We start from the raw sequence: 24,604 nt of genomic DNA, 5'->3' as shown, positions 1-24,604 counted from the left end.
AAGAGACAGTTCTCCAAGAGCAGTTGAAGGACTCGCCTGATGTGTCCCACGTGTTCCTCCAGGGACTGGCTGTATATTAAAATGTCATCGAGGTAGACATATACGAAGTGGTCCAACGCCTCCCGTAACACGTCGTTGATAAGACGCTGGAAAACCGCTGGGGCATTCATGAGGCCGAAAGGCGTGACGCGATACTCATAATGCCCTGTAGGGGTGATGAAAGCGGTTTTCCACTCATCCCCCTGTCGTATGCAGACCAGGTTGTAGGCACTGCGCAGGTGCAGTTTGGTAAAGACTGATGCCTGCTGCAGTGCCTCAAAACCAGTCGACATGAGGGGGAGGGGATAGCGGTCTTTCACAGCGATCGCGTTCAGACCTCGATAATCTATGCATGGGCGGAGTCTGCCATCTTTCTTCCCCACAAAGAAGAAACCAGCCCCAGCCGGGGATGAGGATGGACGTATGAAACCGGACTCCAATGCCTCCTTAATGTAGGAGTCCATGGCAGCACGTTCTGGAGGGGAAATCGCAAACAGGCGCCCCCTCGGGGGAGTGGTCCCTGGAAAAAGATCTATGGCACAGTCGTAAGGCCTGTGGGGGGGGCAGGATTTGCGATTCCTCCTTATGGAACACAGCACAGAGATCCCAGTACACCTCAGAAACCCTGTCCAGATGAGGAATGACTGACTCCGGCTTAGGGTCTCTCTGGGGGGGTTCTTCCTTGTGACCCAGACAGGTCCCCTGACAATGTGGCCCCCAAGCATAGACTGAGTGGGTTGTTAAATCTATTCGAGGGTTGTGGAGTTCCAACCAGGGGTAGCCCAGCACCAACTGCAGATGAGGTGCCGGAGTCTGGTACAATTCCACCTGCTCAGTGTGTGCCCCAATCTGCAGTGTTACTGGTTGGGTGCGATGGGTCATGGGACCAGATCCCACAATCCTCCCATCTATAGCATGGACAGGTAGTGGGTGTTCCAGGGGGTCCATGGGAAGGCCGAGACTAGCAGCCAGTGAACTGTCCACAAAATTGCCCGCAGCCCCAGAATCCACAAAGGCTGTCAGCGATGTATGTTGGGAGGTCCAGGCTAGAGTAACCGGGAGGTGTAGTCCTGAGACGGGGGATACCACATGGTCTAAGGCCGAGTCCCCTGCTCGGGTTAGACCCTCTCGTTTCCCGACTTATGAAGGACTGTCTTAGACCTGTTTCCCGGGACAGGTCCGGGTGGTAGATGGTCAGGTAACGTCAGTCCGTGAGCAGTGACACCACTTTTGAGCGCTCTGTGGGGAACCGGGAAGGTCTCGAATGCGAGACTGCATTGCAGCAGGAATCCTCTGCATTTGTCTGATTCCCCAGCGTAACGCTCAGGCGTAACCAAGTGGGCCTCATGTCCAACCGTGGCTACCTCAGGAGGAGGGGGTTGGACTTGCTGTGCGGCAGTCTCAGGACAGGCCTGTGTGGCCTCAGCCTGAACTGTAACCAGCTGGTTCAACCGCTCTGTGATCGCCAATAACAGTTGCTCATGGCGGCCGATGGCCGTGCCTTGATGTTGCAAGGCTTCCTTAATTGGGGCCAACTCTGCTGAGTCCATTGTTGGTCGCACCTTTCTGTTACGGTGTGGGGTTTGGACTCAAGTGCAGTCAGAAATCGTTTTATGATGATGAAATGATAATCTTATAGTGTGCTTAGTGACTGTTGGGCTTGAACTACCAACCCTGGTAATGGGAGCCCAGTGTATTTTCACTGTGCCACCACAGCAGTGAGATGTGGCAGTATAAACACTGATCATAAGCAACACAAAAAGGCGGGAAAACAAACAAAGGAAAACCAGGAGTGATGTTAACTCAAACTAAAGACAACTCAAATGCTTTTCTCTTTTCGCTGTTAACAACAAACTCTTTTCTTTTCTGTTCACAACTTGAACTTCTCTTTTCACTTTTCTCTTTTCTGTTCACAGCTGTTCACTTTTTTCTTTTCTGTTCACAGCTTAAACTTCTCTTTTCACTTTTCACTTTTCTTTTCACTTTTCACTTTACAACATAAACCCACTGTTACCGTTCGTCCCTCTACAAAGGTGCGACGGGGAAGTGTGTTTAGCTGGGTGTATTTATACCATGGCACACAGGTGGGCCTGGTCAGCGTTGATTACCGCTGGGAATTCTGGGGCTTGGAGTTCTTTGCTCCAACCCCACCAGCTTTCCTACTTTGCTGGCCAGGCCCCCTGCTGGTGGCTGGTGGTACATGCTGCCTGCTCACAGATATCTTTTGAGAAATGGCTTTCTTCTTGCCACTCTTCCATAAAGGCCAGATTTGTACAGTGTACGACTGATTGTTGTCCTATGGACAGAGTCTCCCACCTCAGCTGTAGATCTCTGCAGTTCATCCAGAGTGATCATGGGCCTCTTGACTGCATCTCTGATGAGTCTTCACCTTGTTTGAGCTGAAAGTATAGAGGGACGGCCGGGTCTTGGTAGATTTGCAGTGGTCTGATACTCCTTCCATTTCAATATGATTGCTTGCACAGTGCTCCTTGAGATGTTTAAAGCTTGGGAAATCTTTTTGTATCCAAATCCGGCTTTAAACTTCTCCACAACAGTATCTCGGGCCTGCCTGGTGTGTTCCTTGGTCTTCATGATGCTCTTTGCGCTTTAAACAGAACTCTAAGACTATCACTATCACAAAAGGTAGAAGGCGTGGAGGAAATCGCATGGGACCGAGAGCAACCATTGATGTCATTGAGGTCAACGAGTAGGGAATATTACAATGTGTGCTGCAATCTCAGAAAACAACTTCCTCACACATCTACCCTGTCTTGGTCCATACAAGACAAAACATTTGCTGACAGGGACAAAATCACTCAAAATGAGGAGGGGGTCAAGCATGGTGTAATATGAGATAATGTGGGATAATTTGGTCAGACAGTGGTTTGCAGCACATGAAAGGATGCTTGTGGAATATCTCCCTTCCTACTCCCCATTCCTTAATCCAGTAGAGGGGTTTTTCTCTGCCTGGAGATGGAAGGTATATCACCAGCACCCACATACCCAAATGGCCCTGCTAGTGGCCATAGATGCAGCATGCAGCACTTGATGCCAATGTAAATCAAGATGTGAAAAATTTACCAAATCGACTGAGAAAAGTGACCATTGCCATTGTTGTTAAATACAATTTGGGCAGTGGTGGTTTTATGGTCTCTTTTCATGTAGGATGATGAGGTAGAATAGGCTGATATATTGTGCAGCTACAGCCAGTAATTGAAAAACTCTAAAGTGCACTATTAACTCTATTTAAATCTACCTAATCAAATGACCTTTCTGTTAAAGAAACCAAACGATCACTGCAAAAATGTGAGTTTGTTGTTCAAACTATTGTTTATTTAATATTTGAACTTATTGCCAGTGGGCATAAGAAGATACTACTGTTTTTTTTACAGTGGGGAAAAACTGTAGAGAGTTATGATAAATATTTGCACTCACCATCAGGGGCTGTTTGTGTATTTGTCCGGTCTGACTGGACAATACAAACTTCAGAGTATATGATGTCATCATTGATGGTTGAACTCCCTGGTGGTTTAAAGACAAAAAGAAAAGTGCTAAATTGAGGCCAATGAGCTAGAGAGACGGAGATCGACTGACTGGATTTGTTCAGTCCCGACAGCAGCTCACCTGATTAAATGAACTAGAATTTGCTTGGGAACTAGAAACACTGGAGGAGATGTCTGGCTAGGTTTTAACACATTCATACATGAGTGTACATATATTGTGTATTTGAGTCTTTATATTCTAATATCAGTGTGTAAAGTCTCAAACAAAGCCTCACTTTCCAGATAAGCAGCTTCTTGCATCAATCTTAGTTACATGAACATGAACTTTTACAGTCACTGCACACTTTGGGCCCTATTTTTATGGATCTTTTGGCAAGCCATCAACCGTGCAGCTTGATTTAGGGCATTTCAGTGTGTCTTTGCAATCACAATGACGGGGAAAGTGTTATGGCCGTAATATACCAAAAATGCACAGTGTGTAAGATGGGGCCCTTATCCCAATGATCTGAAAAGCTGTGAAGTTGTGAGGACCAACCCTTGAAAGTAATAATTCACACATCTACTGATGTCTAGAACAAAACATTCACAATACATTCAAGTCAAAGTCAGTCTTTCACCGAGCCATTACTATAATAAAGTGTAGTAGATACATAAAACAAGGATTTCTACAGTCAAGTCAGATTTTTTTGTATAGTGCTTTTTACAACTGTTGTCGTCACAAAGCAGCTTTACATAATTAGTACTTAATAAAGGACAGAGACAGAAAAGAAAGAAGAAATAACATGAAGGATCAAAGACCCCTGTGAGCAAGCCAACGGCAACAGTGGCAAGGAAAAACTCCCTCAGAGCTGGAGGAAGAAACCTGCTGTGCAATATTTATACTATCTACATTCTTACTATAACAAGCTACGTATTAGATTTTTCACTTCTGTAGAATTTCCCTGCAGTTGTGTTTTTTTTTTTTTTTAGAAAGCCAGGCATGCTCACCACATTACACCAATTAGAGTTTTTGGACAAAACTACATTCAACTACCTTGAAAAAAGCATCTGGAACCTACACAATAAAACCACACCAAACATGAATAGTGCATCTCCTGTTTGTAGGAGATACTTGGTAAATAATCTTCAAACTACGTTTCAGGAATTCTTGTAGCCTTTATACGTTCAATCAACAACATTTTCCAATCACTTAACCAGACATTTCTCTTCCGTGCAGAATTCGTCCAGCTCAGAAGAAAAGCAAAGTAATCTTGACACTGCCCTTCAAACTTCAAAACATGAGACACTTTCCTAGTTTTGGCTGGAAGCAACATAATACAAAAACTGTGCACCAAAGGGATCTTAGGATTATCAATAAAACTCATAGTAGAACTCAAACAGTCGTAGGCCGTGCCTAATCCTCTAAGAAATGACCGATAGTATGCAATTAATACAACCCTGTTATTCCTTCACTGTAGATATCATTAGTCATTAAAAACTCACCTTTGGAAGGTTCATCCTCTTCTTTTTTCCCTCGATTTTTATATTTCACATTGGAGTAAATGGCTGCCATCAATGCTCTTCATGGGTGGGTTATCTGAGTGACTTATTGAAACAGATTCAGTGGAGTGTGGCACTTCCTTTTTGTGTCATTCTAAATATAACACAACTCCCACAATACATCCTCTACATGTACACTAAAACAACATTAGTGGTGGAGGAGGATGTTTACGTCAGTTCCATACAAATGAAATATGTCATATTAACACAGTTACTTCAGTTGTGTCAATGCACCACAGCGCTCACAAAAGCTTAAGTGACATTAGCCTTTAGTGGCAGAGGAGGTCAACATTCTCCATCTTATAACAAACCGAAAGCAAGCATCTGGTATGATTCAGATATGACTAAGTGCACCTTCCTCCACCATCCAGTCAGCTTTTTTCTTTTTTCCAGTCAGCTTTCATTTCTGGTTCTGCTTTTACTTCCTGACAAAACATTTCATTTTCATAGCTGTGCTGCATCTGACCTTCTGAGGTCTTGTATTAACACGGCAGAATGTATTTATACTCTGAAAGGAGACCTGCTCTTTGTTTGCAGTAGTCCAGTATGAAACATTGAAAAGTCAGAAAATGTTTTTTCTTTCATTCAAAAAATATTTATTTAACAAAACGATTGTATAATTGTATAGGAATCATTTTTATATAGTCCCTCATTTCTACAGGCTCAAAAGTTGCCATTAACTGATAATCAGTTTCAATGGCCAGGTGTGGCTTGAACCAATCATAAGCTTGTACAAAAATTACCTATCATGGGTTATAAACTTTAGAAGTAGCCAGATGTACAACTCGGATCAACAAACAACAATTTTGTAACGTTCTTAAAAATAAAGACTGCCTTGGTGAGATCATCAACATCAACAACCTGGAAGACCACAGAGGAGTTGATATCTAAACAAGCCTGCCAAGTTTTTAAGCAAAAAAATTTTAGACATATGAAAAGTTTTAAACTGAATATCACTGCTGTCCATTGAAAACCATGTATCACCACTTTGTCTGATTTAAGTTTCTCAATGGAACATTTTGGAGATATGTGTTTTTACTGGACAGCGACAATATGGAGTACAGCTGCTTTGTCACTGGTGTTTATTAATTATATGACTGCTGATAGAAGTAGCAGGATAAATGTCTAAAATAACAAACAAGATAAGCATACACAAACAAGGAAACACAACTATGTACACCTGAAAATAAAATAAATATAAATAAACAAAAGGGGTATTAAACCAAAAGGAACCCGCCCCCTCCTTGAGTTTTGAGTTGGTCTGGACAAGTGTTCTTCCAAGTTGTGTCAAAGGGGAGGTGCCTCTGGTGGTACCTTGCAACTATCCTTTATACAATAGGTGCGAACGCCTCCATAGGGCCAATCACGGACCTCTGTGTACAGCAACACAGGTGCACAAAATGAAACACACAAACACACACTGAGAGAACTAGTAAAAATATGCCATTTCCTTCTATAACACTAATACATAAGTATCCTCCTGGCTTACTTTCTCTTTCTTGAATCTTCCTCAGTTTTCCACATTTTCTGCTCACTCTTCATTACCTAAAAAGATGTTGTAAAGCTATTGAAAACTCATTTTGCAGATTAAAATACTTTATTAGTTTAATCAATGAAGTTATTTTATGTATTGTAATCCTTCCTATCTCTTATCTCTCTAAAAATAATGTACTATAAGAAGACAAGAGTTTTCAGCTTGTGGTTTCTACAGTGCAGGTTATTATTAGTGAATGGTAATTCTGGGGAACTAAGGAGGTTAAGATAACCAGAATTGTGGGCAAAATTGAAAGCCACAAAGTATCAGCAAATCCTGAATGCAAATGTTAAACCATCTGCCTATTAGCCACAGCTGAAAAGAGAATCACCTCCAACCATGGTCTATGTGAAGACACAAATTGAAGTTTTTAGAATGCCCTGATGTTGAATAGACCTTAAATGGGCTGTGCATGCAAGAGGAACCAAGAATATCTCAAAATGAAGGTCTTCTGCAACAGAGTGGAACATTTCTTCTTATTTTGATCTTACCTTTGTTTGTGTTCTGCTTCAGCTCTGAATATACAGTGTCAAATCTCTCATGGGTCGTCTCTAAAGGGGGGCATGAAACCTACAATTAGTTTCCAGAAAGATCTACTACTCCTCCAAATCAATAAACAGAACTTGATCTGGATGCTAGCATAAAATGGGATTGGGGAAACGGAGTGAAATGTCTTTACCTTGATTTTTCTTTGGCTTTGTCATTTTCAGATTAATATCAGCGTAAGTCACATCTATAGATGCAGCACCATCATCTGCAGTAAAACAAACAAACAAACAAAAAGGAGGAAACTAATTTGGTTGTTTGCACTACCACAATCATTTACACTATATAGGCAAAAGTATTGGGACTCCTGTTTAGTCATCGTGCAGTCTGCAATCAAATACACAGATAAAGAGTTTATCCTGCTTTTATCGGAGTAACTGTTGCTATTATCCATGAAAGGCTTTCTGTTTGATTTTGAAACACTGCTGTGAGGGTTTGATTCAGCAGCAAGAGCATTAGTGAGGTCAGGATGTTGGATAACCATTACCCCACCTCATCCCCAACTCCCCAACCCATTTGGATGTACTAGATGAAGCACCAACCATCATTCTAGTGAACACAGTTCCACTGCCCCACAGCTCAATGCAGGAATTAGTCGTGGTGCCAATAGGTTCATGTTTATCTGCTCCAGAGAGTCCTATTCTATTGCCAATACTTCTCTACAGGGACTAAATTTGCTGTATGGATCTCTATTCAGAATGTTGTGTAGTCCAGGATTTGATTTAATCTCAGTCTGGAAAAGCGGCCTATAGTGTGTATTTAGGTACATTGTCCTTATATAGTATATAGAGACACCAGAGGGACACCAGAGGCCGGAACCAAATTCTTGGTGTGTGTCAACACAACTTAATACAATAAATCAGATTGGGATTCTGATGAAGCCAGCACAGTTCTGACAATCGTACTGGTCTTTACTTTTAGTCATAAACATCCCACAATACACATGTCCTTCCCATACAGAACCACTGACCGTGATCATTCAGCATGTGATCTCTGTTTGCAGAGTGATGCTAACAGAGGGAGCTTTGTCTGAAGCTTCAAGTGAACAGTTTCAGGTTTTAGGTCTGTAATGCTGGAGGACAATGAGTATCATACTCATCTGTTTGTCTGTTTGGGTCAGAAATTATTGGCTCAACTGCCGCCATAACCAGAATCTGCCAATTTGACAGTCAAGGTGTACCTTTCTTTATGTGAGGTATTTATGTAATCTAGTAAATGATAATTATGTTGATCCAAATATTGCAGCTAAATGTGAACCATGTAAAATTATTGATTTATAAATGTGTTTTAATATTGTAAGCTCAAAGGCATATCACTTTGTGTATCAATGTAATCAAAATAATAATGCCCATTTCATACAGCCTTAATAAAAGGATACTTTTAAGATAAATTATTAGAATATACTCTTTTTTAATTAGAATAATATTTGTCTGACCAGCCTGTAATGGTGTGTGTCCAGCCTGAGATTCCACAGCTCCTGGCCCTCTTTTGTTCTGGTCTAAAGTCTGGTTGGTCTTCTGCTTATTACCTGTAGGTGGAGACAGAGATTTTCCATCTGATCAACAAAGTAATAAAGCAAAAAAAGATGCCAAAAGTGTAAACAAGTTTAATATTGTGCAGCTTATTGACTTATCAGACCTTTCTTAGTTTTGCAGCACCACAGCAGAGGCAGTAAGATGAGGAACAACAAGGTCAAACTCACTCCCACAGACACTCCAACCAGGCCAAGAGCAGGTTCCTTATTTACATGTTCAGAAACTAAACAAAATCATCATCACTCAAACACTGAAACTGTCCTCTTGTTAATTTTGTGTAAAACAAACAAACCAATAAAATAATTGCTTTCTTACCTCTGACTGAGATCCAGCTCTGTGGAGATTCTCCTCCCTCTGGGAGTTTACAGTGGTAGAGACCTTCATCTGACTTTGAGACAGTACAGATGGTCATCTCTCCTGTAGTCTGGGTCAGGAGGAGTAATCCATCTTTATAGAAATCAGCTGTGCGGTCTGGAGGTTTTGTGTGGCGAAATAAACAGTGTAGAGTCAGAGAATCTCCATCGATCACAGGATGGACAGGACCCTCCAGAATTGCAGCACCATCTGCAGGAAAGATTAAAATATTACACTAAATGTTCAATTCCAACAATAAATCCAACAGAAATACTAATGCTCTAATACTAATACTAATGAGAACATAAATGAAAATGCTCAGTATGCAGAAAAGAACACAGTTCTCAAATACTGCTGAGTCTGCAGGGGCTTCATCTAACTCCATCCAGTGGGCCTACTACTCCCCTAACTATAAATCTATAAATCACCTCGAACCATTTACTACTGAAGCAAATGGTTCTTTAAAAAATGCCAGAGAAGAACCACTTTTACCATAAGGACACGTTCCTACATGTTTTATTTAAAGCAGCTGTGAGTGTGAATATAAGTATATAAGTATAAAATCTTGACATTGACTTCTTTAGCCATACGCCGATCAGCCATGTAACCACCTGCCTAATACTGAGTAGGGCTCCTTGGTGCTGCCACAACAGATCTGTTTGAGGCTATTTAAGGCAAGGACTCTGCAAGGCCTCTGAAGGCATCCTGTGGTCTCTGGCACCAAGACAAAAACAGCAACAAGTTCTTTAAGTTGTGAGATGTGGCCTTCATGGATTGCATCACTAAGCCATTGGTGCCCATAGTATGATGCAGGTTTACCATCTTTGGTAGGTAATGACCACTCTTTCCCAGGAACACCTGACCTGCCTGATGTGTCTCAGATACCCATTTTTCCTGCTTCTAACACCTTCATCACCTTCAAGAACTGACTGTTCCCTTACTGTCTAATATATCTTACCCCACTGTAGAGAAAAATAAACAACGTTTCTCTTTGTAGCACCTATTTTTTTCACTGTAAATCACTGTAAATTACTTTTCACAACAATGAAGGGAACCTAACTAATTATCTCATGTTTTAATGTAAGGGTTCCCCTGCTGTAAGCGTATAGTTCTGCTACTCACTGTGCACTGTGATGTTGACAGGGTTGCTGCTCCCTCCAGATTCAGACTCACACCAGTACACTCCAGTGTGGGATAAGGAGAGGGAGCTGATGCTGCATGTAGATCCTGTAACTGATCCCCAGCCTGATGAACAATCTGACACCCTCTCACTGTGTGTGTATCGTCTCACTCTCCATCCAGTAGAGTTACTCTGTCCCTCACAGCTCAGTGAGAGAGGGTCTAAATAAAAGTGTTGAGATCTGCTGGGACTGATGATCAGAGATGCAGGTGAAGGAGATAAACCTTAAAAATAGAAATCATCATCAAGAGATCTGTGGTTGCCTTGTCACAGCTTGTGTACTGAACACATTCAGTCTGGATAAAGTTTTCTTCTTGACTGATCTTTCATTCTGTTCAAAAGTACACTTAACTCAACACAGTTCCCTATATAGTTTCTCACCTGTGATCCATAGAGGCTGTGGATTGCTGTACTGTGTGTGATAGGCTGGGTCTCCTCTCTCTGCTCTGCACATATAAACTCCTGTGTGATGGAGAGCAGCAGGGCTGAGTGTGTAGTTGCCTCCAGATCCCCTGCTGATCTCTGAGAGGAAGTCATTATTATCTCTGTACCAGCTGAATGTCCAGCCTGTAGAGGAGCCTCTGACCTCACAGCTTAGAGTCACTGAATCTCCTTCAGTCAGCCAGCTCTGTGGAGACACACTCAGCACTGCCTGGGCTTCAGCTGTTACACAGGAAGGACAGTGTTAATTAACTTACACTAAATCACAACCTTGTCTAATGGAGTGATTTACAGAAGAGACTCACCAGATACTGTCAGTGTAACAGCATCACTGATCTCTGATCTCTGAGAGTCACTCCTCCTCTGTCCTCTGCAGGTGTATTTACCACTGTCAGACTCTCTAACACTGACTGAGAATTGTTTTTTCTCATCAGAGGAATAAACTGAATTCTCTCCATCATCTTTATACCAGCTGTATCTCCACTGAGTGTCTGTGAGTCCTTTTATGACACATGTGAGAGTTACTGTCTCTCCACTAAATATCTGTCCAGTAGGAGCCAGAATCAGTGTAGCTCTTGGTCTCTCTGTACAGTTACATCACACACATCACAGACAAACACACACACACATTGCTGATAACCACTCAAACACACACTGCTCTGATCGTCTGCTGTAATTTTATATTTAGAGTATTTTACAGGAGTATGAAATCAGACATACCGATCCCTGTTAAAGTCACTTCATTACTCCAGTCAGAGTTTCCTTGATTATGTTTCCCATAACCATAACACTTGTATTTTAAACTCTGGTTCACTTTTATGTTTCTTATGATGTAATAGTTTTCATCTGAATAGTGAGATTGATTGACACCACTGTACCAGCAGTATGTCCAGTCAGTTACCCTCTCCCCTGGGATGTGACATCTGAGCGTGACGTTCTCTCCACTGAATATCTGTGATCTATTAGGATGCACACTCAAATGTGGCTTAGTCTTCACTGTAAAAATCAAACAGCAACACGTCTGTCACTGTACAACCCTTCCAGCACAATGACACACCAAACCTCAGACACCGTATCAGCAGTTCACTATATATAAATCACCTTGCGCATGCCCAGTCTGGACGAGTGAAATCAACACTAAAAACAGGAAAAAAAAAGAGAACATGATGTTAGTCATTTCTTCAAGAAAATGTAGTTCAGTGTTTCAGACAGAATGACAAGAAAAGCATCAACATGAGACTCTAACATGTGACATCCTTACAAATTCCCTCATCAAATGATCAGGTCTCATCATAAAGCTGCTATATTTATTTCCATTCAGGCCACTGTGCTGCTCACAATTCACATATTTATGACGTAAAGTGATTTACCTACAGCTTTCACTGCTGATCTACAGCTGAACTAACCCATTTCCACCCCATAAGCATTTCAGATGCTCTGTAGCATTATAAGGCGCCAAAGGAAAGTCATTCCTTACTCTAGAGGTCCAGTATGCTGGACAATTACTTCTCATAAGTATTGTAGCTCTGTAGCAGTGGATATGCCACCACATCCACTTCACATGTTTCTATAGAACTACAGAACTGCCTTTAAGTCATTTATGTAAAGAAATGCACTCTACACAAAAGGGCTTCTTTGACAGACTTTGTTTTCAGAGGTTTCCCAAGAGCCTTTTTTCCTATTTTCAAAGAACATATCACAATTCAAATCATTACTTTTACCAAAGAACCTTTGAAGAACCTCCCTTTTTCAAGGTGTGTACCCTTCCATAGTTCCAACTTGGAACCAAGTTTTATAAAATGTTATGTTACGTCTATATTTTCAGTGTGAATTGAAATCAGGAGTAGGCCCAGGAATAAAAGCTTATCCCTGTATTTCAGTCTGATTATTGAGAAATGAGGGCCACTGACAGGAGAGACTGTAGTGTAGAGTTCCATTCTCATGGCTGCTCATGGCTTTTATAAGGACACGGACAAGTATCCAGAAGGCAAGAGGGAAATAATCACTTTTTTAACCAAGGAAAGAAAATGTCTTTTAAGCCTCCACTGCAGAGCAGGGTATACAGGATCAATACAAAAATACTGATAAATATAATCTTGACCAATCACAAAAAAATCCCCTTTTCGTTTGTGTAAGAAATATTCCAATACGAATCACTTGGAATCACTTGATATTGGATCAAAAAGATCATTAATGCTACCGCCTATCCCTAGTGCAGAGCTGCACACCCTCAAATCTCACTGGTCTGTAAGAGTTCTAAAGGTCTGATGATTGCATAGATTAAGTTGGTTCAGCCCATTTTATTATCAAGTGGATTTATCAGCTTTTGAACACCTGATTTTGTACAGAATAATGTCTTGGCAAATGTATCCAAGTGTACAGCCTATTTGGCCAATTGAGTATTTTATTCATCAGATTGGCTCAGCCATTTAAGAACCTCAGAGACTGTTTCTCAGAGATTATCTCAGGCTTTAGAGTTGGCAGGAGCTGGTATTAACCATTTTATCTGTTATCATTCACGAACATAACTCCTTGGTGATTTCTATCATGGATACAAAATCAAAATGACAGATTCCTCTTATGGACCAGGATTATAACCTGGTCCTTCAGCACAAGAAAGGTGATGAAAACGTGGTTGCTGATGTCTTGTCCAGAACCTAAGGTGTGAGTTTTCATCACCAGCAGATCTAGTTCCTGTTTACTGACATTAGTTGAATTTAGTTGGACTAGTTTGTCTCACATTGTTTATGGTAAGCTGTAAAATGCAGATGTAGAGTATTTGAGAAGTTCTTAAACTGTTTTGAGAAGTGCATTGCATAAACACATTCTTATGAACTTATCATTTGGTCCCTGAACCTGAAACTAAGTGACATTAACAACCATCCCAAACACAACCCTGAAGAAAACTGCTAATAAAATCTACTCACATCTCACACATTACCAACACTGTAACAGCTTTCCTAGTCTCTGTTGAGAGGTACTGCCAATACAATAGGATTCTCTGGAGCAGATAAACATATTGGCCTATATTGGAGCCTATTGGCACCATGCCTAATGCCAGATGTGGGCTAGAAGGGTATAAAGCCCCCATTGAGCTGTCGAGCAGTGAAACTGTGTTCTCGGGAATGATGGTTGGTGCTCCATCCAATACTTTTGAAAAGAGTTGGGGAGTTGGGGATGGGGTGCTGTGGTGATCATCCAACATGCTGACCTCACTAATGCTCGTATCACTGAATGCAATCAAACCCTCACAGCCACCAATGCCTTCTGTCTCGGACAGTATAGACAGTTATACTGTTCGGGACAGAAGCAGGATAAACTATTTTTTAATACCCTTAATTTCAGAAGACACAATGAACGGGCAGGTGTCCCAATACTTTTACTCCATGCAGTATATCTTCTCATTTATACACACACAGCTCAGTTCTGCACACTAATCTACTGATATCCAGTCCGTTAAACATATTCACACACACCACCACATCACTTCCAACACCCCATATTAACCCCTTCATACAGCAGCACTCCTTCTAATGAAGACAGAGAGAGAAGATTTACTTACAGAGGATTACAGAGAGTGGACTGAGCCCCATACTGTCCCAGGACTGACTGACTGACTGACTGACTGACTAAACAGTGCTCTGTTAAAGAATCAGCACTTCCTGTGTTTTTCCTGTGTCAAAGCACATACACGACGGAGAGACAGAGAGAATGAGACACGGAGCGAGAGAGTATCTGTCTGAGATGTTTTACTTCTTTTCCTTCTTCCTTTTTTTTTACACAGCGACACAGAAATATAGACAGATGTTGTAGAAAGGAGAAGCAAGAATAGAAAACTGAATCATGTCTCTAACGGAACAGTTTTTAGCTTTATGTAAAATGAGACTCAGACAGTCATCAGCACATTAAGCAGCAGGAGATGTTCCTCATTTATTTCATCTACAGTGTTTGTTTGACACATGCTGACTATCATAAATGCCAGAATCTCTCCTTCGAAGATAAGTCTGAGCTCGCCACTTTAACACCTCCACTCCCTCCTTCACTGTTAAACAGCTGATAGACCCTAAACCCCAAGCACACACTCCTCTCTGCTCATAGGCCTTAGATAAATATATACTGATCAATTAACATTCATCATCCTTGCACAACACCCTTTCAACTACTATCAACACTGGAGTTTAGCCAGAGAAACTGGCCCACACTTCTACATCTACATCATCGGCTACAATGAAAAAAGTCTTCTGTTGCTCACTTCTTGATGCTCACTTCTTGATTTCCCAGAGCGCTCGTACAGAACTGACAGGCCTTTAAAGATGGTAGACATTCATTGGTTTCTGGATCACTGAAGGCTGACGGACAGGGGAGAGTGGAACTAAGCAGGCAGTAAACACAAAGTAAGAAAAAACGTAAGACATGAAGGATCAAAGACCCTCAGTGAGCAGCCAACGGCGACAGTGGCAAGAAAAAAAAATCCCTCAGAGCTGGAGGAAGAAACCTTGGGAGGAACTAAGACTCACAAGGGGGACCCGACCCATCCTCCTCTGATCAGAACTATTTATAAATTATTGATAAAAATTACCAAACCAGACACAACAGATAGTTAATAGTGATGATATTAATAGTGGCAGATAGTCCATTTAGGTTTTAACATGGTCATTAAACAGGTAGCAGTGGTAGGAGTGTGTGCCGCTGATCTGGTGTGGGTGGTGGTGGGTGGGGGGCCTGATGGTCAGACTGGTAGGTGGCAGCTGGTCTGATGCAGGTAGAGGGGACCTCAGCGGGCAATCTTCCAGCAGGTCGGGCTGGGTGGCCATTTAGTCAGAGAAGGTAAAAAGAGAGATTTAGTTCTGAGAGGATTTTATGGAGAGCAGAGAATGTTGAGCAGTATCAGAGTATGTCTGACGACTCCGGCAGGTCTGACTAAAACAGCCTAATAAAAGGAGAGAGCCAGGAGGTAACACAGACACAGGAGCACCCTGAAACGCTAGTGTGAGATCACTCAGGTGACAAAAAGCTGGAAAGGGTTTCAAGCATACATACACAGCATCTTACAAAAGTGAAAACACCCCTCACATTTCTGCCAATAATTAATTGTGTCTTGTCATGGGATAACACTACAGAAATGAAACTTGGATATATCTAAGAGTAGTCAGTGCACAGCTTGTACAGCAGTATATATTTACTGTCTTTTGAAAATAACTCAACACACAGCCATTAATGTCTAAACAGCTGACAACACAATTGAGTACACCTCATGAACATGTCTAAATTATGTCCAATTGTGTCCAGTTGTGTCGTCGTCCTTCCCTGGTGTCATGTGACTTAGAGTCACAAGGTTTTAGGTATGAAGGGTGAGCAGGGCTGTTACAGTTGGTGCCTTGGGTACAATTTTCTCATACTGAGGTTGGAAATGAACACAATGAGGCAGGAAATTATTACAATGAAATAAGAAAGGGGACCATGAGCTGATTTACATTGAGGTTTTAATGAAAGACATCATCAGGAATTCTTTATGTGGTACACTGTAACAGATCCGGACAAGAACAACAACATCAACATTCACTCCTGACCAGATACTATTTCCATACTAGTGGAAAAACGGTGGTCCTTTCAACACTCTGGCCCCCATTTTAGCAATCTTTAGGTGAGCCGTCAACTGCACACAGCGCAGCCTAATTTAGGGTGTGTCAGTGTGTCTTTGCTATCATAGGCTCAAAGCGTGAAAGGCGTACTTCTCCTCTCCTTACGATAGAAAAGACACACTGACACACTCTAAATCAAGCTGCGCTGTCTGCACCACGGCCATCAGCATAGATACATTCACAAGCACCATTGCTATTTAAACGACGCAGGTGTGAAAATAGACTGTTGGCGGGGTGTAAGATATCAATGAGCATCGCAGTGCGCCTTACACGGGGTATAAAATAGGGCCCTCTGTTGTGTACCCCAAGCTGATTTGTAGGATCCTCAGTGTCCTTGCTTCTTTCTGCTGATTGGCTAACATGATGAAAATATTTAACTTCTAATAAATTTTATACACTGAGATGACAATATAATGAGCTACTCCAGCTCTGAGCTGCTTTATAGGATACACTGTTAAATATGAGCTCATCAGACAAAGACATCACTGGGAAACAAGTCATATAAAAATGTAAAAAAAAAGCCATAGAATATTTAATAAATGGTCCTATATAATGCTTGTGAAATATTCTTTATCAAAATATCATACAATGTCAGACCTGACCAGATTTGTTATATTGTAATATTTAAAGTTATTATATTTTTATATTTCTGCTATTTATTCTTGTATTCTCAGTTAATAAAATATGCTGATTCACCAAGTCCAGAAACATGACCTGCAAAAAAATAAAAAACAATCATTAATAAAAAGTCATTATTATTTTTTACCTAATTATAATTTACTAGTCCCAGACTATTACTGAGGTATTTATAATTGAATGATCATCTTTCTCTTATTTTTTATGTTCTGATTAAAATTCAAGGCCACTGAGATGTTATAAGAGCAGCCTGTCTCTCTCTCCATACTCTCTACTCTCTTCGTCACTCTGTTCAGTGTAGTCATAGATTTGGAGGGGGGGGCAGTTGGGTCATACTCTGCTAGTGTTGGGTGGGGAGTAAACTACACACTCAGTACTGCCTGCTGATTTCATCCTCATCACATTTCTTTTAACAGTAAATAGCAATGCAGAAAGGGAGGCCTAACTTTTTTTCTAAAGCATCATGTGAGGGTGAAGAAGAGTTTAACACACAGAAATACAGTCAGAGGCTTCAGTGTTTCTGGGTAAACAACTCATTGTCTTAATGTCTTGATAGAGGTGAATATAAAAGCTGATGACTGCCATGCAAATTCTTGTACTTACAAAATGTCAACTTTACAGGAGAAATAACACTTTAGAGAACAGCCCAGATTCTAGTGGTCAAAAATGTCAAAAATGGACAGCGACAATATAAGACATACATGCTAGACACCAGTGAAACCAGCTTACTGGATAAAAGTATATTGCATTAATAAATAAAATTATTTATGACAGTTAAGAGCTTGTTATAACACCTAAGGTTCAATTACTGAGGCTGGAAAGCAGTTTTATATAAAAGCTAATGTTAAAAAGAATGTTGACGTTTCAAGTTATATCTAATTTGCCTGCAGTGTAAAAGTTTATTTATATAATTGCAAAGGTTCTTATTGGTTGGTGTTCTGTTGGGACACTCCTCATATATACTTGCTAACTTGTAGCTATTATTCATAAATGTGACATAAATGTGACACCTGATCCAGCTTAACACAGCTCTTAGAAACTAAAGAATATAAATAATACAAATAAAAATAAATGACTAACCATATTATTATTATTATTATTATTATTATTATTATTATTATTTTAATAAAACAATTGGTTTGCTCTGAGCAGAACCATGTTAACACTTTTGTTGTTGTACTGCAGATCAAACAAGGAATAATAATTAATAGGATTCAATTCTTGTAAAATGTTAACACCAGTGATTTTGGGATGGCCAGTAAAGAAATATAAAGGCATTGCACCTAATTCACAGTGCACTAATAATGACACAGCAAAAGCACATCTGCCTCTTTTCTAAAGCTTCATATTCAAAATATTCAACAGGAAACATGTGTCATTGTCATGATTTTGGTCTCAATACACTGACACTGAAATCCACCGTCTGACACTGAAACCCACAGTCTGCTCATTACTCTTATCTGATTTACATTTAAACACATCATTTGATGATCACTAGCTGGCCAATGTGTCACTGGTGACTTGCATGTCACTCAAATTTAACACCACTCTACTTCTTATCTTGCACCACAGTGGCTCCATAATGACGTAGGGTTCTCCAGTTCCATCACTACAGCCCCTACCAACTGAACTCTGCTGCTGGAAGACCAACAGACCTCCAGCTGTGAGACTGAACAGCTTTTATATCATGATGTTGAGTTTGGTCAGTTTCAGAGATTTAAAGCTGGAAGCACTGATCTTACCTCTGTCTGTGTTCTGCTGCACCTCTGAGTACACAGTGTCAGCGTTCACACTGACCTTCTCTAAAAGATGAAAGGAAATTCAGAATTGATCATATTTCAGTAATACAAATCTATTGTCACGCAGATGATTTGACAGAACCTTATATAAACAGATACGGATATGGTTACATTGTATGCATAATTTATTAACATTGTTACAGAAATATTGAATACAACAGCTGAGAACGTTTTGCCAAATATGTACTTTAAGATGATATTATAATATAGGGTCAAATTAAGAAATGACACAAACCCATCATTAAAATAAAAACATTTTATTTTATAAAACATAATAAACAATCCTTTTGCTCCACCTTTTTTTTCCTTGGGTTTCTTTTTCTTTTTCAGTTCAATCTCAGCATACGTCACGTCTGAGGATCCAGCAGCAGAATCTGCAGTTTCACAACAAAACCTTTAACCATAAGGGACGCAAACAGACAGACTAGATATTGAAGGACAGTGTCAGAGTACCTGTGGCTTTGTCTGACTGAAGGATGGAGTAAATTGTGTCCATCTGTGATGATTGTGCAGAAATTTCTTTGCCTGATTCGGGAGAAAAACACTGTAGAACTGTAGGTTCAGCATGTAAGCTCTACTGAATGTAGTGAAGACACATCCCACCTGCTGATTTGGTGTACTTGATATTGCCTGAAATATTAAAGAATTATGAATACTCAGTCAGGATGTACCTCTGTTCTTGGCTTTTTTCTTACTGATGATGATCTCTGAGTAAGTGACATCACTGGGTGTATCTGCAGCTTCATCTGATAAAGAATACAGCGTGTTAGTCAGTGCAGGATATTAATTTAACAGTGATTAAAACTATTTTAAGACTCTTACTTGCTTGTTCAACAGCGTCATAAATGTGTGCACTTCCTACAAAAGGAGCAGAAAAATCATTAATAAACACTGTAGTCTGAGTATTTTTGTTAAAGAATTTAAAATGAACGATTAAAGACTTTTCGGTTTGTGTATCATTGACGGCACACTTAAGTTCAAATCGGGTTAATTGTCACATCACATGAAGACATGTGCAAAGGTACATGAAAAACATTGGTGCTTGCCCCCTGCAGTTGACATAGATAAACTTATAAAATATTTGTATCTGTTTAAAGCAGCAGTCCTAAAGATTTTTTTATGTCAGTTGAAAGCAGAGGTGTTTCTGAGTGAGGAGGGATGGAAATATTGTAATAAACTGTATCAGTGTGCTTCATGACCATCCCTGCAACTGTCTAATATAGTCATTCTAAAAATAGAGGGGTCTGGTAGGTTTTTGTGGGAGTTTTCCAGGCCATGTCACGTCTTTAAATACTTACATGACATACACAGCCTCTAAAAGAGGATCCAGCACCGTTTGCTGATAACCTGAGCAACCATGGCACTGCTAATGGTGCTTTTACAAACAGAATGGCTACTGCGAGAGCTACTGCAAACATGGTGATATCAGAACCGCAAACTCTGTCTTCATCTGCTCATTCACCCACAGTCAAACCATAGAAACTAAATGCACTAAATGTAAACATGCAAAGTATAGATTTGTCTGCTCTGAAAGTTAAGCACTCTTCTGCAGGCTTGCTGCAATTACACATTCTCACCAGAGAGGTCTCTAAATCCCCAAATCCTGAAAATGTATGTACTATTGCTTTAACTACACATGGAAAATGAAGTTGTAATAGAACAAGTTTAACCATGAGGAAAATCTCATCTGTCTCATTTCTCTCACCAGCTTCCAGTGGAGTGTATCCACACTGAGAGACTTCAGCTCCTGACCCTCTTTGACTCTGCTCTGGTTGTGTCTGGTTGTTGTTCTGCTGGTTTCCTGTAGGGGGAGATAGAGATTCTCCAGCTGATCAACACAGCAATTAAGTGTAAAATTGAGTGAACTAGTTTAATACATAGTTGTGATGAAACATAAAGGAGCTGAATGGATTTCCAGACCTTTGTTAGATTTGTAGAACCACAGCAGAATCAGCACAATGATGAACAGCAGGGTCAAACTCACTCCCACACACACTCCAACCAGACTGAGAGAAGAGTCAGCTGCTGAACCTGTAGAAACTGAAAAACCTTCATTTACACTAAAACAGGTTTTACATTTTTGAATAAAGGTATCATTACCTTCATGATAAATTCATTGTGGAGTTAATGGAGCTTTCTCACCTCTGACTGAGACCCAGCTCTGTGGAGATTCTCCTCCCTCTGGGAGTTTACAGTGATAGAGACCTTCATCTGACTTTGAGACAGTATGGATGGTCATCTCTCCTGTAGTCTGGTTCTGGAGGAATGATCCATCTTTATAGAAATCAGCTGTGAGGTCTGAGGGCTTTGTGTGGCGATATAAACAGCGTAGAGTCAGAGGATCTCCCTCAGTCACAGGATGGACAGGATTGTCCAGAATCACAGCACCACCTGCAACAGTGAAATAATACCCTGAATTTCAAGGCAAACATACTGACAGAGATTTAGTTACACAAATCAAGTTAAATATGATATACAGAACATATATAATAAACAGTTTTCCTAGTTGGAAATGTTCCATAAACATTTCCATATTCATACTCTGAGAAAAATGCAGCCTAGATATTTATATATTTTAGTTAACAATATACATATATTGGCATGATTCTCTAGGTGTTTTTACAGGTTCTTATAGGGAGCACTAAAAGCATTGCTCCTCCAACAACAATCTTCTGCAGGATAGTGGAGGATATGGTAGTATACAATTAGATCCAAATCCAAGAAATCAATTATTAGAAATGCAAAATTATCTACTGTTGAACAAACAGAAAAGGCATTTAATTGTACTTACTTTAATGAGAAAAAATTGCCCAGATTTGCTTTAACCATCGAATGTTACCATAAATGTGACATAAATGCACTTTGGTGATAATTGTAATAAAATTTGGGTGCAAAGTAGGGTTACTGGTGTCCTCGTAGAGAAGTAAGGGTTAAATAAAATACACACTGCATGTAGACTCACTGTGCACTGTGATGTTGACAGGACTGCTGCTCCCTCCAGATTCAGACTCACACCAGTACACTCCAGTGTGAGATGTGGAGAGGAAGCTGATGTTGCATGTAGATCCTGTAACTGATCCCCAGCTTGGTGAACAATCTGACACACTCTGTGTGTATCGTCTCACTTTCCATCCAGTAGAGTTACTCTGCCCCTTACAGCTCAGTGAGAGAGAGTCCAGGTAAAAGTGTTGAGATCTGCTGGGACTGATGGTCAGACTTGCTGGAGGAGACAAACCTTAGAGAAAGAAATTATAATTCAGGTTCATATTTTTAAACACAGGGAGGACAATGCTGGTATAAACAGCATTATTTATTGATTCCTACTTGATTGTCTAGACAGTAGTGGTAAGCCTTCCCAAAGTCAGGATTTTGAATGTAAAGACAATACAAAAAGCAGATAATGAGTGAAGAGTATTTTTTCCTTCTTCATTAACACATTTACACCTCTGCTCCAAATCACAACTTGCTCACCTGTGATCCATAGAGGGTGTGGATTGCTGGACTGTGTGTGATAGGCTGGGTCTCCTCTCTCTGCTCTGCACATATAAACTCCTGTGTGATGAAGAGCAGCAGGGCTGAGTGTGTAGTTGGTTCCAGATCCTCTGCTGCTGTCTGAGATGAGCTCCACACAATGTATAAAATAGCCACGAGAGTCTTTTATTTGAGTTAAGCCTTGTCTGTAGGGAACGGCTCTGTACCAGCTAAATGTCCAGCCTATTGAGGAGCCTCTGACCTCACAGCTTAGAGTCACTGAGTCTCCTTCAGTCAGCCAGCTCTGTGGAGACACACTCAGCACTGCCTGGGCTTCAGCTGTTACACAGGAAGGACAGTGTTAATTAACTTACACTAAATCACAGCCTTGTCTAATGGAGTGATTTACAGAAGAGACTCACCAGATACAGTCAGTGTAACAGCATCACTGATCTCTGATCTCTGAGAGTCACTCCTCCTCTCTCCTCTGCAGGTGTATTTACCACTGTCAGACTCTACAATAAAGCTGATACTGATCTCCTGTGTTGTTATGTGTGGGTAAACTGGGTGATCATTCTTATTCCAGCTATACGTCCACTGAGTGTCTCCACTTCCCTGAATATCACATCTGAGAGTGACAGTCTCTCCTCTGAACACCTGATTATCAGGCTTTATGGACACAGTAGCTTTAGGATTCCCTAAAGAAACAAAATCCTTTTAATATTTGCACACACAGACATGCATGTGATGACTGTAGTAATATTGAGAAGAGATCTACAGTAGTGGTCAAGCTAAGCAAACAAAATGTGCGGATATGACAATAAAATATTTACAGTTATTTGAAAAGAATAGGTCACCAATGAAAATCTTTGTCTTTTTAAAACATCAGAAATGGAGGTAATGTAATTACACATACATACAACCGAAAACTTTTTTAAAATCATGAAATCATTGTGAAATCTATTTCCTCACAACTTTTATGTGAGGGAGAGTTAGGACTTTCCTCACTTCCTCAATTCTGTGTCCTGTGTCCTTCTACCAGTTTCTGACTAGGAGCAAAGTTTAACCCGTTCTTTCATACAGAATTCTTTCTGCTGTGTGACGTTTGTGGGGTTTCTTGAATGTCCAGCATTTTAAATAACCCCACAGCATCTTAATAGAATGTGATATGTGTTAAAATACCTCCATCTCTCAATATTGTTCAAATGAAAAAATAAATCTATCCAAATATCCAAATTTTATATCTATACTTTATTTTATCTGCAGAAGTTAAACACTGATTTACTCACCAGTAACATTTACCCAGAGTGCATCACTGTACTGAGTGTAGTAGACTGGGTTTCCTCTCCCAGCTCTGCACCAGTACTGACCTCCATCAGAGACGCTAACTGATCTGATGGTGTAGGAGTGTGTTCCAGTGGTGGTCTCACTTTCAGGGGTCTGTGAGTGTTTGGACCAGTAAAACCTCCATCCAGCGGACTGGTCCAGTTCACAGTACAGAGTCACCGGGTTTCCTATCAGTGCAGCTCCTTTAAAGCTGGATGTGAGTTCAGGTTTAGGTGTTTCTGCAGTTGGAGATGAAGAACACAGTTCAGACCATGAAGTATCAGAGTTCACACACTGCTCTCAGAGTCTTCACCACAGTAATCACTCACCTTTAACAGAGAGATACACTCTGTTACTCTCCTGAGATGATGTGGGTCTGCCAGCTCTCTCTCCTCTACACCAGTATTGACCCTGATCTGCTGCTGAACTGATGAAGGTGAAGAAGTTTAGCTGAGACTGGGAGACTGCAGTTCTCCTGCTGCCTTTATACCACTGATATCTCCAGTTACTGTAAGATTGTATCTCACACTTCAGAGTGACTGACTCTCCAGTGAACACAGTACTGTCTGGCTCTACAGTCAGTGTAGCTCTGGGTAAAGCTGTGGGATTATGAAGAGGAGGACTTTAACTTGCAGTGTAAGAACAGATCTGTCTGAAAATACAGTGTATGAATTATTAATAAACCTGGGCTGATTACACAGCTCTGATGATGTCAGTGAACTCACCTGTAACAGAGAGTGTAACAGAGTTACTGTACTGTGACGAATTTGGTCGGTCGTGTCGTTCTCCTCTACACCAATACTGATCTCTATTAACCACAGCATCTCCACTGATGGTGACAGTGTTGCTGTTTACAGTGTGAGACACAGACTGAGACACTGCAGACCATCCATGCAGATTATTCTGCTTCTTCCACTGATATGTCCATCCATCAAGAGTGTCAATCTCACACTTCAGAGTGACTGACTCTCCAGTGAACACAGTACTGTCTGGTTCTACAGTCAGCGTAGCTCTGGGTAAAGCTGTGAGAAAAGATGCAGAACAGATTAGTTTCAGTAA

At 40.7% G+C, this 24,604-nt stretch overlaps 2 protein-coding genes across 5 annotated transcripts in view; both read right to left on the bottom strand.

Moving 5' to 3' along the window:
- Nucleotides 1-5,734: 5,734 nt before the first annotated feature.
- On the bottom strand, nucleotides 5,735-11,594 carry LOC140562315 (Fc receptor-like protein 5). Its single transcript, XM_072687846.1, has 11 exons — nucleotides 11,573-11,594; nucleotides 10,977-11,255; nucleotides 10,612-10,893; nucleotides 10,173-10,454; nucleotides 9,012-9,260; nucleotides 8,800-8,919; nucleotides 8,597-8,689; nucleotides 7,295-7,369; nucleotides 7,107-7,166; nucleotides 6,571-6,626; nucleotides 5,735-6,454 (listed from the first exon to the last, which is right to left on the bottom strand). The coding sequence occupies exons 1-10, from the start codon at nucleotides 11,592-11,594 to the stop codon at nucleotides 6,613-6,615; spliced, it is 1,476 nt and encodes a 491-aa protein (XP_072543947.1). The 3' UTR covers nucleotides 5,735-6,454; nucleotides 6,571-6,612.
- Nucleotides 11,595-16,137: 4,543 nt separating this feature from the next.
- LOC140561988 (Fc receptor-like protein 5) overlaps nucleotides 16,138-24,604 on the bottom strand; it is a 10,331-nt gene continuing 1,864 nt past the window's right edge. The window contains exons 5-19 of one of the 4 annotated variants that reach the window (XM_072687329.1): nucleotides 24,271-24,567; nucleotides 23,875-24,144; nucleotides 23,509-23,784; nucleotides 22,642-22,917; nucleotides 22,220-22,558; nucleotides 21,711-21,983; nucleotides 20,891-21,139; nucleotides 20,669-20,797; nucleotides 20,454-20,549; nucleotides 19,571-19,606; nucleotides 19,420-19,494; nucleotides 19,202-19,273; nucleotides 19,045-19,122; nucleotides 18,692-18,751; nucleotides 16,138-17,027 (exon numbers count right to left, since the gene is read on the bottom strand). In XM_072687329.1, coding sequence (XP_072543430.1) covers nucleotides 16,984-17,027; nucleotides 18,692-18,751; nucleotides 19,045-19,122; nucleotides 19,202-19,273; nucleotides 19,420-19,494; nucleotides 19,571-19,606; nucleotides 20,454-20,549; nucleotides 20,669-20,797; nucleotides 20,891-21,139; nucleotides 21,711-21,983; nucleotides 22,220-22,558; nucleotides 22,642-22,917; nucleotides 23,509-23,784; nucleotides 23,875-24,144; nucleotides 24,271-24,567 — 2,570 coding nt within the window. In that variant the 3' untranslated portion in view covers nucleotides 16,138-16,983. The remainder of the gene's footprint in view (nucleotides 17,028-18,691; nucleotides 18,752-19,044; nucleotides 19,123-19,201; nucleotides 19,274-19,419; nucleotides 19,495-19,570; nucleotides 19,607-20,453; nucleotides 20,550-20,668; nucleotides 20,798-20,890; nucleotides 21,140-21,710; nucleotides 21,984-22,219; nucleotides 22,559-22,641; nucleotides 22,918-23,508; nucleotides 23,785-23,874; nucleotides 24,145-24,270; nucleotides 24,568-24,604) is intronic. The other 3 variants (XM_072687332.1, XM_072687330.1, XM_072687331.1) reach the window with 3 other exon arrangements.

The sequence above is a fragment of the Salminus brasiliensis genome, chromosome 9, assembly GCF_030463535.1.
Source record: "Salminus brasiliensis chromosome 9, fSalBra1.hap2, whole genome shotgun sequence".
NCBI lineage: Eukaryota > Metazoa > Chordata > Actinopteri > Characiformes > Bryconidae > Salminus > Salminus brasiliensis.
This window is presented reverse-complemented; position numbering and strand designations above follow the sequence as displayed.

Coding starts and splice junctions, on each gene's coding strand:
- LOC140562315 (XM_072687846.1), bottom strand. CDS start 11,594: ATGTCACATCCCAGGGGAGAGG. Junction 9,261..10,172: donor TGTCAACATCACAGTGCACA/GTGAGTAGCAGA, acceptor TCTTTCCTGCAG/ATGGTGCTGCAATTCTGGAG. Junction 7,167..7,294: donor AAAGCCAAAGAAAAATCAAG/GTAAAGACATTT, acceptor GCCCCCCTTTAG/AGACGACCCATGAGAGATTT.